This window comes from Gymnodraco acuticeps, unplaced genomic scaffold, assembly GCF_902827175.1.
Source record: "Gymnodraco acuticeps unplaced genomic scaffold, fGymAcu1.1, whole genome shotgun sequence".
NCBI lineage: Eukaryota > Metazoa > Chordata > Actinopteri > Perciformes > Bathydraconidae > Gymnodraco > Gymnodraco acuticeps.
Window position 1 is genome coordinate 369,615 of NW_022990266.1, and position 14,503 is coordinate 384,117.

General features: G+C 41.3%; 1 protein-coding gene across 2 annotated transcripts in view; it reads left to right on the forward strand.

The window, feature by feature from the left end:
- The window catches only part of mtmr14 (myotubularin related protein 14), a 34,578-nt gene that overhangs the window by 16,564 nt on the left and 3,511 nt on the right, over window positions 1–14,503 (forward strand). Inside the window, exons 11-19 of one of the 2 annotated variants that reach the window (XM_034220739.1) lie at window positions 3,292–3,377; window positions 3,765–3,841; window positions 5,133–5,169; window positions 6,629–6,699; window positions 6,850–6,908; window positions 8,058–8,190; window positions 8,942–9,118; window positions 9,665–9,871; window positions 14,323–14,394. In XM_034220739.1, coding sequence (XP_034076630.1) covers window positions 3,292–3,377; window positions 3,765–3,841; window positions 5,133–5,169; window positions 6,629–6,699; window positions 6,850–6,908; window positions 8,058–8,190; window positions 8,942–9,118; window positions 9,665–9,871; window positions 14,323–14,394 — 919 coding nt within the window. The remainder of the gene's footprint in view (window positions 1–3,291; window positions 3,378–3,764; window positions 3,842–5,132; window positions 5,170–6,628; window positions 6,700–6,849; window positions 6,909–8,057; window positions 8,191–8,941; window positions 9,119–9,664; window positions 9,872–14,322; window positions 14,395–14,503) is intronic. The other variant, XM_034220740.1, reaches the window with a different exon arrangement.

Consider the following 14,503-nt stretch of genomic DNA (forward strand, 5'->3'; position numbering starts at 1 on the left):
TTAGGGTTTCCCATTAATGTACCGGTCGCTACAGTGGAATGTTCTACTGCAACACTCCCCACGCAAATACACAGTGTGACAGTTACAATGAAGGCCCGAGGCATATAGGTGTAAGCAGGGGTAAAGTGCTATTTTTATAGGTGGTGTGTGGACCTAACATAGGGGGGGTCCGGGGGCAAGCTCCACCGGGAAGATTTATTTTTAAATATTGAAGTTAAAAGCATCAATCTGGTGCACTTTGAGAGCAAAATGAAGAGATCTATGGATACATCTCTCAACACCCAGATGAAACAGAACTGTAAACAGATTTACTTTTTCTTTATGGATATTTTACAAATCACCCTTTTAAACTTTATTCTTGCTTTAATGTCATAGTATTTCATACCTGTTTTTAATTTATTCTCTTATTTTTTTATACCTATAATGATCATATAAACGTGTGCCTCGGAAATAATTGTTTACATTAATCGTGACCAAAAAGTTTGAGACCCACTGAGATAACTTAGACTAAAGTTAACTATCTAAACACTCAGAGAGCCCTTTAGTTAACTGAGTCTCTCAGTCTGACAGGAGAGGACTCTCCTCCACTTTGTTGTTGAAAAAACTCTTTATATCTGTTAGCGTAGCTCGCTAGCACCAGAAGCTAACAACTACGATCTCCGGTACTGGTGCGCTCTCTCTCTCTCTTGCGCACGCACACAAAATGGCTCGTTCCACACACACAGAGCCGAGCTTTAATGAAACGCAGAGACCCAGACGTAATAGTACTGTATCATATTATTTTAGAAGCAATAATTTTTGAAATTATGATTTCTTTTTTTTTAATCTTTTAAAAAAAAAATTGTAATAACCATTTTTCCTCCTGGTCTCTCGCGCGCCACCCTGTCATGCCTCTGCGCCCACCACTTTGGGAACCACTACCTTAAGAAGATGGGCGCATTCTAGAATAAACTAGAAAATGCATTTCCTGCTGAAAATGCGTGCGAATGCTGTAAACTGTGTACATTTGATGCTGAATTTAGCTGAAAAAGCAGAATATTGTATTAGCTGAATGGTAGCTGCTTTTAACTACATAAACCAAGTATGTGTGTTGCTGAACTTAGCGGAGAAAAGCAGAAAAGTGAAATGATTTGAATCAAATTGTTACAGCTCAAATGCATTGCAATGACTTTGTCGAAAACTTGAAAGTGAAATGTTAAACTGGAAGAGGAGGAAAAATAGTGAAGAAGCTTAATATAGAAAAGAAAAGGTTTAAAAAAGGTATAAACAACAAAATGTATAGCCTCAATGTCCTGAAATAGCTGAATAAGTTAATAGGAGTTAAATATTAAATGTAAGTAGTAGTGAATGAATGTGTATTAAGAAGAGAAAGAAATATCAGAATATTTTAACTGCAAACTTTTGAACTAAAACCAAACGTCACCAATAATGTATAAAATATGTGGAACGTGTTGAAGTCAGTATGAAGTCTCCATCAGACAGAAAATAATATGCTGAGACAGTCTTTAAACTCCAGTCTTTGTGTTTGAGGTGACAACGTTATCAAACACCTGTGTGTGTGTGTGTGTAAGCCCAGAGATCATAGGTTACCATGGTGACAACGTTATCAAACACCTGTGTACGTGAGCCCAGAGATCAAAGATTTCCATGGAGATGTGCTGTGAAAGGAGAGCCTTTCCATTGTTCTGAATGAGAAATAAACCTCTTACATTTCTAACTATAGTTTTAAAAACAGTAGCTGCTTTCGGTAAAATGTCAACGCGTGAAGCATGTCAAGGACCCTGAGCGTCTGAAGTGTGCTTTTTGTGTACTTTCGGGTCAATAATGGGGCATCTTTGGCAGATTTACTAAAGGTGTGCAGCTGGTGCTGTGAGGAAAGATCACGCTGAATTTACAATGGGCCTTAATGGAGACATGTTGAAAGTTTTTGTCACTTCATGCCCTCAAGAGGCATTTTGTTTAATTTTTCAACGTAGGAGAGGTTTTCCTATGTTTTTCAAGAAAAATGATGTCCAAGGAGTGTAGGGTTTGGGAGTTATGGCAGGTTTAAAACGTTTTTTTTCAAGCTCTCCTCCACTCTGTTTTGAGATCAAAGCACTCTAGACTTAACGAGCTGCACACTAATGTTAAAATCTGAAGAAGGCCTCTCTACCGAGCTCCAAACTAAGTTAAATATTTCAAAAAGTTTAAATGTCATAAACAAGAAAAGTCATAGCACTGTCCTGAAGGAGCTGAACATTCTAATATTTGAATGGTTTCTGTAGCTCAAAGTATGTGGAAGGAGTAGCGTTTGGCGCACGGTGTAGGTAAAAGAGGATTTGAAGGTTCCTCCCATTGAGTTACATGTTAAAAGAGTTTAAAAAGCTGAATATTTCAAAAAGTATAACATATTTTGAAAAAGTTGAAAGTTTCCCATCATGTGCTGAAAAGGCTGAATATTTTTGATATTTGAATGGTTTCTGTAGCTGAAAGTATGCTGAAGTTATTCAACGGCAAAATATTGGTTGAAATAATAATAATAAGAAGAAGATGATTAAAGAAACGGAAGAACTATAGTGGAATGCTGTTGCACAGCTTTCGCACTAATGACGGTCTGATGTTTAACATCAGTCTTTCAATAAGTCTTAAAAAGGCTTTGGACTTAGGAAGGAGGATTTTATGAAACTTTCTTTAGTAATATTGTAATATCAAATCTCAAAATAGTTGATAACATGTATTTTCTGAAAATAATTAACCAAATGCGCCTGCCTCTAACGCCACGCAGATCTGCATAGCGGGAAAACAGCTTGTGGAATTGTTCTTGGTTCATTGTTCACAGTGACATCAAAAAGTATTTAAAAAGAGGCCCTATTCTGCTTTTTGAGGTTTTCCCTCCTGTGGTGTGTTCTATAGGTTTTTGTGCATGTAAATGGTCTGTAAAGGCTAAAGACCTTGTGTTCCCGTATCTCCCACACTCTTCCCCCAACCTAGGAATGATGAATAAATGAACTGATAAATCAGTGCAAATTATACATATATAATACTATAACCCATGAAAATGTAACAGTAAGTCTGTTTTTAAAGTATCTTTATTAAATGAGGATAGTAACATGCAAACATAATGAATGTTATGAAAACCAACCATGAACTGCATAAAGAGTGAGGAAAGAAGCAACACTAATAAGAGCCAAAACTTAACAATTGCACTCACACAGAGCACTCCTATAATGTCCATGTCCACTCCACTTGAGTGTCTATTGTAAAGCTTCATGATGATGCTGCTGGTGTTTGAAGTGCCGCTGTGTGTTTCAGATGAGAGCGGCCTCCTGGTGCACTGCATATCAGGCTGGGACCGGACACCTCTGTTTGTGTCCCTGCTCAGGCTCTCCCTGTGGGCAGTAAGTCCTCCTTCTGTCTTTTCATCTCTTCATTCTCCCCCGGTGTCACCCAGCAGCTCCAACAGTCAGTGACAGAACCCCCCCCTCCTCATTCACTCCTCTTCACATGCAACTAGTTTACCATTTCAAACATGCGCTTTAATTAGCCTCCTCTGTATTCATCTTTATTAAAAATAGAACCCTTGTGTCATAAATATTGAATGCCTTTCTGGAGACGGGTCCGTACTTGGATCTTCTGATGAAACCGCAGACCACATACGGAGTCCTTTTCACACAGAATAATAACTGCAGTTTGCTTGTCGGAGCTGCATGTGCATGATTGGCTCCTGGGGTTTGATTTTAAGATGTTTGAGACTTTGGCTCATTGTCGTCATGTTATTTCCACAGGATGGCGCGGTGCACGCCAGCCTGCAGCCGGCAGAGATCCTGTATCTGACCATCGCTTACGACTGGTTCCTCTTCGGGTAAAATAGTCATTTACAATAACACTATCATCATTTCATGAGTTCATGGTGAGCCATAAGTCGGCGCATTAGCTGCTATAAATACTTTAGAGGTGCATTTGCAACTATCTGTGACGTCCGTTTATTTTCTGTAACGCATCATTGGAAAGAGGTTAATGGAGCAGTGAGAGAGGGAGGGGGGGACAACATGAGACATTAAGACGACTCTGGCTTATCTTTTATCTTCACACTCGCACACACAACCACCCTCTCTTGGGCTTCTCCGTTCATAATTAATGGTGTGATATGACCAATTAGAGCTCATCTGAGGCAGTCTTGTAGAAAGCCCTCTCTGCCATCTCGACCATGCAGTGATATATCCGAGGCTGGCCCCTGGAGACATTTGTACAGCAGAAGGTGTGTAAGAGAGTTGAAGTGAGCGCTCTTCTCCTCATCAGTCACAACTGAATCATATTTGAAAGCCAGGTGTAGTCCAATACTTTTGTTGCCCATAAATACGTTCTGTGGCACCGAATATCTGTAATCACTCAAGAGAGTGTAGCAGATTCTGCACGGGCACTTTCTGAACAATTCATTTGATCAGCAGTGTTACGGAGAAAAAAAACAAGATTTGTAAACAAGTTCAAAATATAGGGAAAAGTAACTTCAATAAAAACCAACTGAGTTGTGATAGTCAGGACAGCAAAGAGAGATGGCTTCCTTCCACTCAGTTCCTTTACATATGGGAAATGAGGGCAGTGCCTCACCAAAAGGAGCAAAGAGGAGAGGAGACAGAACACAAGAAAGAGGAAGCGTGTACCAAGTAGTCTAATGATAAAGAGGAACAAATACATCTTGTTTCTATAATTCCCTTAAGCACACCCAGTGATCTCCTTGACTAATGCCTTGAGTGGCTGAAACAAAGGGTTAGTCCTCCTCAATACATTTTTTTTTCAATTTCTTTCAGAGAGTTTTGATTTACATGCTGACGTTTAAAGATACCAACTTCTGAGACCTGCTTTGCCGCCCCAATATTCTACCAATACTCTGAACAATTATATTAGAAAAAGTGTTGCATTTAACAAGGGCACGTCACTCTGGGCACCACAGAGGAGTCACACTTACTGGAACTATTCCTTACTATACCCTACCTAACCCTAACCCTCTACTATTACAGGTTTCATTTCAAAGATTCATTCATGTTTGAACGTTATGCATGCATCATCGCCTGCACAACATGGGGTGGTGTTTTTCACCTGGATAAGATGCAGCTGGAATATAACACAGAACATTTTCCTCTCTCTATTTCCAGTCATATGCTGCCAGATCGACTCTCCAAAGGGGAGGAGGTACGTTTATCCAAATAATGTTTGGGTTCTGCTTATAAAGCTTGTATTTACAGAAAGAATACTGGCAGAAACACAGAAATATTAGTACCACAACTTTCAAAAGTATTCTTTGCATGTTAACAAACATTTGTCATCAGTCAGTTTTTGAAGACAGGAAGTTATGATAGAGATATTATGTCATTAGCATATGTCAGCACAAATGAAATGGATAGGCAAAAACAATGTGATCCCTTGGTTTGAAATTCCAAATAAGTGTCTCAGAACAGTGTTCATATAGAGTTCATTTGTTCTTGTCAAACACTGTAATTAGCTGTTAAAGGAAACCCAGTTAAGCTGTGAGCTAACTCTACAGGAAGTTACAGCTTTAAGGTTGAAGTGTTGTCATCTCTTCAAAGGGCAGCCAGAAAAAGGGTTGCCTCTTGAAAGAAAGGCAGGAGGCAGTAGATGCTAACATGCTCTCATAGCAGAGCTGTTTTTCCTTTGTATTTTCACCAAGAGTCACATTTCACAGTTATTGTGGCTGATGGTGACTGAAAATAGTTTCCATTGTATATGACCTGCACTAACAGCTTCAGAAGAAAATAAGGAATGACTGTGAACTACTGTTATTGTTTCTGTGGTTTTACTATTTATAGCTATGTGTTTGATTTAAATTAGTATTTGTTTTTGTTTTTTTAAATAATAATAATTCAGTCAACAACATTTTCTGCCCAACAGACCAATGATTGGCTGACTTATCTCATGGCCTGGCATGCATGTCAGTCTCGAAGTAACAAGATATTTCACTACAGAAGTTTAAGATATGACACCATCCACAGTTCGCCCACCACAGGGCCCTTGCTGATTTATTTTACACGTTAGATGTCCTGTTGTAAAATGTGTGTTTGCAATTCTGCAAAAAAATCAAATAAATACAGGAGATCCATAACATAACCATATAGTGATGTGTTTATGTCAAATAAAAAAATCAATATATCATATTCTTCAGTACTATCCCCTAATGTTGGTCTAAAGAGTCTAGTATTAGTCAGACTAAATGTACAGGAACACCAGAGGTTATTCAACAACAATTAACATAACAAACAATAGCTTTTTTAATAGTCATTTTATATCAATAGCCCATAATCACTGAGGGAGAAATCTATCAGTGGAAGAAATGTCAACATCTTAACCAAGAGTCGTCTCCGTAGAACAATGACTACAACTAGTCATCTTGTTGGTATACATTACATTTCATTTCATTTAGCTGACGCTTTCATCCAAAGCGACTTACAATGACCGATTACAGGGACATTCTCCCTGGAGTAACTAAGGGCTAGTGAGGGCACCTCACTATCCATTAGACCACCACTACCGTCTTATAGGTACAAGTATCACGCTTTTGCTAATTGTGGGAACTTCTATCTTAAGGGATTCACTTCTGTTTCCCTTCTGATCCAACATGTTTTTTCTCCCTCAGATTTTCTTCTTTTGCTTCAATTTTTTGAAGCACATTGTCTCAGAGAAGTTCTCAGCTGTTAAGAAACAGAGGTGGGTTCATTACTCTTCATGTGTACATAATCTGTTGTGAAACTCAGTGAAGATCCAGTTTCTGTACACACACATCATCTGTTGGATTCCACTCTAGTGTTATATCTCTACTTCTGATCTCTAATATTATTTGATCCTTTTTTCTGACAGAAGGAAGAACTCCCACTTCAAAGACAGTGATTTCACTGTGGAAGATCTCGGCCAGTTAAGTAAGTCAGTGTGTCTCCGCCATTCCTCTCAGCCGCCATTCAACAAATGATATTGTATTTTAATAATGTTTAAATGGAGTAGAGTGTCTTTCTTTGTTTGGTCAACTAGGTGCTCAGGTAGCAGTATAACAGAGAGCCTTCCTTTCCAGCTCCATACATGTGTCCTTATAAGTTACATACATGTGTCCTTATAAGTTACAAACGGGAGGAAAACTGTTAAATTCGTCATTATGTTTTATCTCCAATCCGAATTATAGCATCTCATTATTTTTTGTTGAGAAACTTGAGGCAGCATTAGGAGCTCCTGCCACCTTCCTCCTGTCTGATGCAATGAGGAATAACAGAGGGCTGCGAGCAGAGCGTGTCGGCCGGAGACAAAGCAATGAGTCTCTGGGGATAACACAGCCTTCGTCTATTTACAAAACCACAGGCTTAAGTCCAAAACGTCTTGCGTCACAAACCTTTATTCCCTAAGACTTTTAACCTGCAAAGGAGTCTTGTATTTACATCAGTATCCAGCTTTATGTCACAACAAGAAGTGGCTTTAGATTTCTGTTGTAAACCACTTCTGGTGGAACTGGTTCCTCTCTGTTCTGCATTTCATTCAGAATTTCTGACCTTATTTAGAAAGAACAAATAGACTCCACTACAGTAGTTCCTGTTAAAAAAGCATTGATTAATATATACAGAATCAACTATAGACCCTATGAAATATCTAGAAGTGTTGCATCATGGGTAGTCAAGTCATCTTAACTTGGTTCATGTTTTTTTTCTAGATAAAGTATAGAATTGACAGTCTCTCATCTGGGAGAGATGCGCACGCAGACAGTCCCGCAGCACCCCCCGCTGCTCCTTTGTAATCTGTCATTGTTCTTAGTCCCGCCCACATGTTCCGGGTGTTACAACCTTTGAAGTCAGACTGCACTTTTTCTCTGTACTGTCTCTTTGCACTGCTGATAGCTCTCCGGAGTTCATACCTGGACTTCTTGTACTCCCCCAAATCTCCACCTCTGTGGATTTACGAAAGGGGTTTCTAACGTCTGTGACAGAACCTGAATGTTCTGCTTTCCCTTCAGCTCCTGTTCTGATTAAAATGTGCACGTGTTGATTTATGAATGAACTGACTGCCCTGCTGTGTGTTTACTTCAGAGTCGAGGGACCGCGGCAGTGTGACCAGTCTGAGCAGTGACTTCTCCCTCATCACTGAGGAGGGGGGCGGAGCCTCCAGCCTCAACCCCGACACCGTGGACCTGTTCTCCAGCCAGCCCCAGGCCTCCAGCTGGTCAGTATAGGCTCACAAAATGTATTTTTTGTTTCGTTGGATCCAGGAGGATATCAAAAGTGCAGCCAAATGAGAGACACAAAAAGCCCAGGGATGATGGTCCAGCCGCCGCTGAGTTATTAAAGTACAGGACATAAGTGCATACATATAAAGAGAAAGAGCAATAGGAGAAGAGAGCTGTTAGTCCCCGACAGTCTAAGCCTAAAGCAGCTTAACTAGGAACTGGTCCAAGGCAAGCCTGAGCCAGCCCTAACTATAAGCTTTATCTGAGAGGAAGGTCGTCAGCCTGCTCTTAAATGTAAGCCCGTGTTAAGGCACTGTGGTTATTCAACTGCCAGTGAGGCGATGAAATGCAATCAAAGTCCAGTTTGAGCAACAGATCTGTGAGTTTAAAGGGAAAACAGCATCACAGTGCCAATCACTGGCCAAGTTCCAATGTCCATACTGAAGGACTCGCAGTCTTGAACAAACTCTCTGCTACTCCAGGAATGTGCACTTTCCAACATAGTGTGTTGAATGACATCGTAGCAAAATCCGCCAGGTTCATTATTGTTTCCCCAGATGTAGTGGTCGCATTTGAGTGAAAAACAAGTTTGAACAATTTAACAGATATTTCCTTTCAGAACAGCCAAAATTAACATTGATCTATTTAAAGCACTTTTTTATGATTTCTTCATTTGAGTTTTATCATTTGAAATGTCATCACTAGCTGCTGCTCCACTGTCATGCTAATGTGTGTTTCCCTCCCCAGGAGAAAAGGCCCCACCTCCTCCCCTCAGATGGTGGTTTGGAATAAACCCACCCCTCCTGACGAGCATCTCTCCCATCCTCTCAGTGAGGCCAGGTCTTCCAGCTCTTCCTCCTCCAACCAATCAGAACACGCCATCACACGCACTGGCAGCAGCCCACTGGCTGTCCCTGGAAGAAGGTCAGTGAGTCTATACAACTCAGCCCTTTAAAGTGTAGTGTTCAGCAATGTTGGTTGATCACCAGAGGCACAGTGTTCTACCTCGCTGCAGTTCAGCAAGCGTTCACACACAGGTGGAGGCAGGCTGTTGCCGAACCAGAGATATTATAACCTGTGTGGGTGGGACTAGTTTGTGGAGTTTTGGGGAGTTATTCACCCGTGTCCAAGTGCTCAACCAAAGCGTGTGTTTTTGTCAAGGTAACAACACTTGGTCCTCTAACAAAAAACCAATGAGCAAAAAAAACGCCTCCAAATGAAACTGCTGCTGCGGCACCAGGAAGCAAATCATGCGCAGGGATTAAATCCAATGATGTTCAGTTTTGACAAAAACCTGACAGAAAACAATGGCTTTTACCTCCTCTCTTTCCCTGGTATAAAAAGATCTGCCTGCGCAATCACTCCTCCACCTGTCTCCATAAATATCAAACCTCCCTGTGCTGGAAGCTGCCTTCAAAATACAAGTCTGTGTCCTTCTGTCTTTAATTCTTTGACCTCGTTGTCTCTCAGGTTGGCCGCAGACTACCCTCGGTCCGGCTCCTCCCTCTCCACGGAGTACGGCAGTTGGCAGATAGTTTCTGGTTGTGGCAGCATCCATGACCACGCTCACTTCCCCCCCCCTCTGACCTCAGCCTCCTCCACCTCGTCTGCTGTGGCTGCTCCCTACGACTCCCCCCTGCCCTTCAGTTTTCAGGATGAAGGACCTAGTGGACGAATGTAAGTAACACACACCTGTCCAGCTAGGCTTTCTTTTACAATGCTGTTAGAAAAGGTAGGTCAGTTTAACGCAGGGGTGGGCAAACTTTTTGGCTCGGGGGCCACTATGAGTTTTAACATTTGACAGACGGGCCGGGCCAGTAGCAGATCGGTGAAAAAATATTTAGCTGTCCACTCCTCATTATACACTCATTGTCCACTTTTCTTTTCTTTGGTCCACTCAGTGTTACAGATGCAGGTTCAAAGGTGAATTAGGTTCAAAGGTGAATGATTTTTTGCGTCATCGTTTGCGTCATGACGTAACCGTTTACGTGCCTTCTTATGACCCACACAGCGTTTTACGTCACTGATTTTCTCTGAAACACCGCTCACAACAACATCAATAGAGGACTGCGTCGGGTCGTTTTTAATCAAACGAAGCCAGATTAAATAAAATAACTACTTCTCCAACCTTATACCTTTCTCCAGAGTGCCGTGGTTCATTGTTTATTAATGTGGTTCAGCGGCATTACCGCCCGCTGCAGTGCTGCTCGTCTACCGGAGTGTATTCTCCCGTTATCTCCGGGTTAGCTCACACGGCAGCGGCCGCTGTAAAGTATTCACTGTTCACAAGCAGCTGATACATATCCCCAATTCCCCATAAGTGAATGTGTTTCAGTCTGAATTGACGCTGTTTGGCATCACAACGCTGTTATGAAAGTTTCTCTGGCATTCTCTGGCATTTGCTCCTGTGGGTAATGTCCACAGTAATGACTCTTACATGTCTAATATGTGTAATGTGTACTTGTAAAGCGCTTTGAGCACCTGTAAAAGCGCTCTAATAAAAAATGTAATGCATTATTATTATTATTATTATTATTATTATTATTATTATTCTACAGGTGATGTTAACATAGCAACCGAAGCTAATCAGACTATCTTGACTACTTGTTGCTATCATATTGTGGCATAAGCCGTTTTCTACACGCATATTTTACCGGCATAGTTTTCGTTATGATTTTACTTGTGATAGCCACATGTAGCCCATGTATTGATTCCATCCGATGGCTACAATAATACAGTGAACGGATGGTTATTAAAGTAAGGTCAAATAAACAGAATCACACTCAGCCTGGTTAGTGTTGCCTGACTTTATATAAGTGTTTTTTATAAGTGTGTGTTCGCGTTCTAGTCACTTTGCTCAGCGCTACTGCTTGTTACAACTTGTATTCACTGTACTCGCCATGAACTGTTATTGCTCAGGTTAATCTCGACCTCCTCCAATGTAAGCGTGACGTCTTTGATCTTGCCGGGTTGCCGTGTGGGACCAGACTCCAGCAAAGGTCAATTGTGTCTAGAGTGCGCCATCTAGTGGGATCAACTGAAATGCCGGGTATTGCAGGAAAAAGGCAAAATTAATGCGGTCTTTACTATAATTTGGACAATTTTGTACCAATATTCGGCGGGCCGGATTCAAAAGCCCAACGGGCCATGCCTGGTTTAGCGGGTGGGTTTGTCAATAATTTAGCAACCGTATCTTTCTGTTTGTATTAGGAAAAATTAGCTCCCCCTGATAAATGAAAGGGTCAATGTTTAGATCAAATTAGCAGCTTATAACTACTTTTCCCTACAGATCGGGGATGTTAAGCCATCCATTTATATTGAAAGGAACCACTTGTTATTTTTAGTAGCAAGTTATGGTGTGTTTATTTTGTTTAGATAACTGGAAAATAAGCCATCAGGTTGCATGTAGGTACACATTGGTTTCCTCCTCAGTCTGACCCTGTGTACAGTAGGCAAGCCCGCCTTAACCTGCCATGAGGCCCTGGGGCTGATAGTTTTTGTAGGCCCCCTATTTAAACAACAAATCAAAGTCATTTATAGCCTCTGCAGGCTCTGTGATCGCACTTCTCCACTCTGCTCTCCTCTCCTCCAGATGAGTGACGTATCGGGCCTCCCTCATGTATTTGTCCGGTTGCCGTTGGCTCCCCTCCACGTAGCAAGTCCTCGTCGTCCTCTCCATCTCCTCCAACAGATAGGGTTGGGAACCGAAACTCGGTTCCAGATGAGAACCGATAAGAAAATGCCGGGTACCGGGTATCCATACAAAATACACAATTTCGGTTCTGCTTAACGGTTCCTAAACGCGGTAGACCCTGTATTCCACCGGGTCCGTTTGCGCCGCGGTGACCCGGTGGAATACAGGGTAAAGGCGATCTGTGTGTTCTGGAGAATCACAGAACGGCCGGTCGTCAGCGGGCCGTTGACGGCCGGCACCGCCCTTAATTTTTTTAAACGGCATCATGTAAGTTGCGCTGACAGGCGACAGAGGTCCACAGTTGCCCCGCAGCGAGGCTCCCCCGCCCTCCCGTAGACAGTTCACGAGCTCAGTCACTTCATAACACCAAAGATGGGTCGCAGTAAACGCTCTGAGGTGAGGCTCCACTACACTAAAAAGAAAAAGACAAGGCACAGTGTGATGCCTGCTAATAGCTTGCCACAGGCATAGCTCAGTTAAAATAAAGCGCAGCTATTGTGCAATACATTTGTATTGCATGTATATTTTTTATTTGTAAAAATGTCAGTTAAAGCTTAAAAGAATAAAGATATTTTTGTTATCTAAACGTTTGACCTCTTTCTTTTACAATTTTGGAATTGAAACGGGGAATCGATAAGAACCGGAATCGATAAGCAGAACCGGAATCGGAATCGATACATTTCAAACGATACCCATCCCTACCAACAGATAATGTCCCTCCGGTCTGTTTTTCCTCTCCAGCTACTCCATCGCTATCAGAACCAGACGGCCTACTTGGCTCCGAGGCCCCGCGGCCAGCACCGCTGCCGCTCAGTACAGAACTCATCTGTCCTTCCTCCTCATCCTGGCCTACAGGTTTAAAATAACCTGTAAGCTTCGGCATGTTTTGTAATAGCTGCTTGTCTCGAAACTCCTTTTCCCTCAACAATTTCCTTTCCCGAGCGCCACTCTCAAACTTTTTCTTCTCAAACTTTTTCTCCTAAACAACCTTCATCTGTCACTCAATCACTCGCAATTTGAATACGTCACATGTGAAACATATTCTCATTCTGATTGGCTGTTAAGTGGTGCCCACTGACTGTTTCGGAGTCAACATTTTTGAGAAAAATCTCTGGAATCCATTTGTGTATTTTTGCGTTTGTGTGTATCGTGTTTGTTTCCCGGGGAAAACACTCACGAGAAACACCGGCTGTTGTTCTGCCTGCTGTGACGTCAAGTTACTCCGTTCTCCACTTGTAATTATGAAGAAGCTTCAAAGCTGTATTTATCATCTGAATTTGCCGAAACAAGTTTAATATTCTGAAAGCCAAGACTTTGTTTATTTGAAATCAGATGAAAACAAACTGTAACGGACCCTGCCGTGTTATCTATTATTACTATACGCCTTACATTCATAATTTCAGCCGGAGGGAGGGGAACAGCAGAACAGCAGAGTGGCGAGGGAGAGGTGTCTTCTTCCCTTTACAAGCTTCAAAAATGTATTTATCGTGTGATTTTGGAAATACAAGTTTCATATTCTGAAAGCCAAGACTTTGTTTATTTAAAAAAAATAATTTAAAACCCGGAAAAAAATGTGAATTTTGAAAAAATAATGATTGGCTCATGATAGGCCCCCGATCTCCGTGGCCCCTGGGCTTCAGCCCAGGTCAGCCCGTGCATTAAGGCGGCCCTGACAGTAGGGCTGTACCCGAATATTCGTTCGTTGGAGTACTATTCGGGTTTCAATTTAGTTATTTGGACATTCGTTTTTTTTGGCAGCCGCGCTGCACTGCGGCTGCCAAAAAAAATGTATTGAAATCTCCAATATCAACGTAAGAGCTTGGGCCTCTTCGGGGGTGCTAACACTTGACCATAAAAGTTATCGTTTACTTTCTCCGTCTTTATATGTAGATATTACTTTTCTCCGTTAATCTCCGTCACATTGTTTCCATAGCAACAACAACTTCCTGTCAACTGTGCTAACTCTCCTTCAAAATAAAAGCATGTCCATACAAAATAGGAAGCCACGCCAAATTACACTCAAGACATACAACTGCAACGAAAGTAACAAACACAATGCGATATCCTTTTCGATTTCAAAGAACACAAATTGGGTTACATTAACAAATAACTATAAAACAACAATACTGTAGAATAACAAAATGAATGCCGTGAATAAACCGAAATAAACCGTGTTGAAGCGGTTTGCTGCTGATTACTATCCAAAAAACGATATAATCAGTGATAGAATACTGTTGACTGAAACAACTGAAATGAAAAATGATAACAAGTAGAGTGCCGGCAGACTGATAAAGTCTTTGTTGGACATCCATTCCACAGACTTTATTTGGTCAAGTCCATCCTATATCATTTTAAATGTATACTTTTAATGATGATGAGAATAATGAAAAATGATCATTCCCCCCAATCTTGTGAATTTCTCTAAATCCTGCAGGCCTGATGATGATAATGATGATGAAGATGATAATGATGACGATGATGATCATAATGATGATGACAATGAAAAGTGAGCTGTGTGATGATTCATGATAAGTAAATGATGGGGTTAATCCATCCTGCTTCAATATTCATACAGCCAAATATCTTAGATTACACGTGTCTCTGGGGCTTTCCAG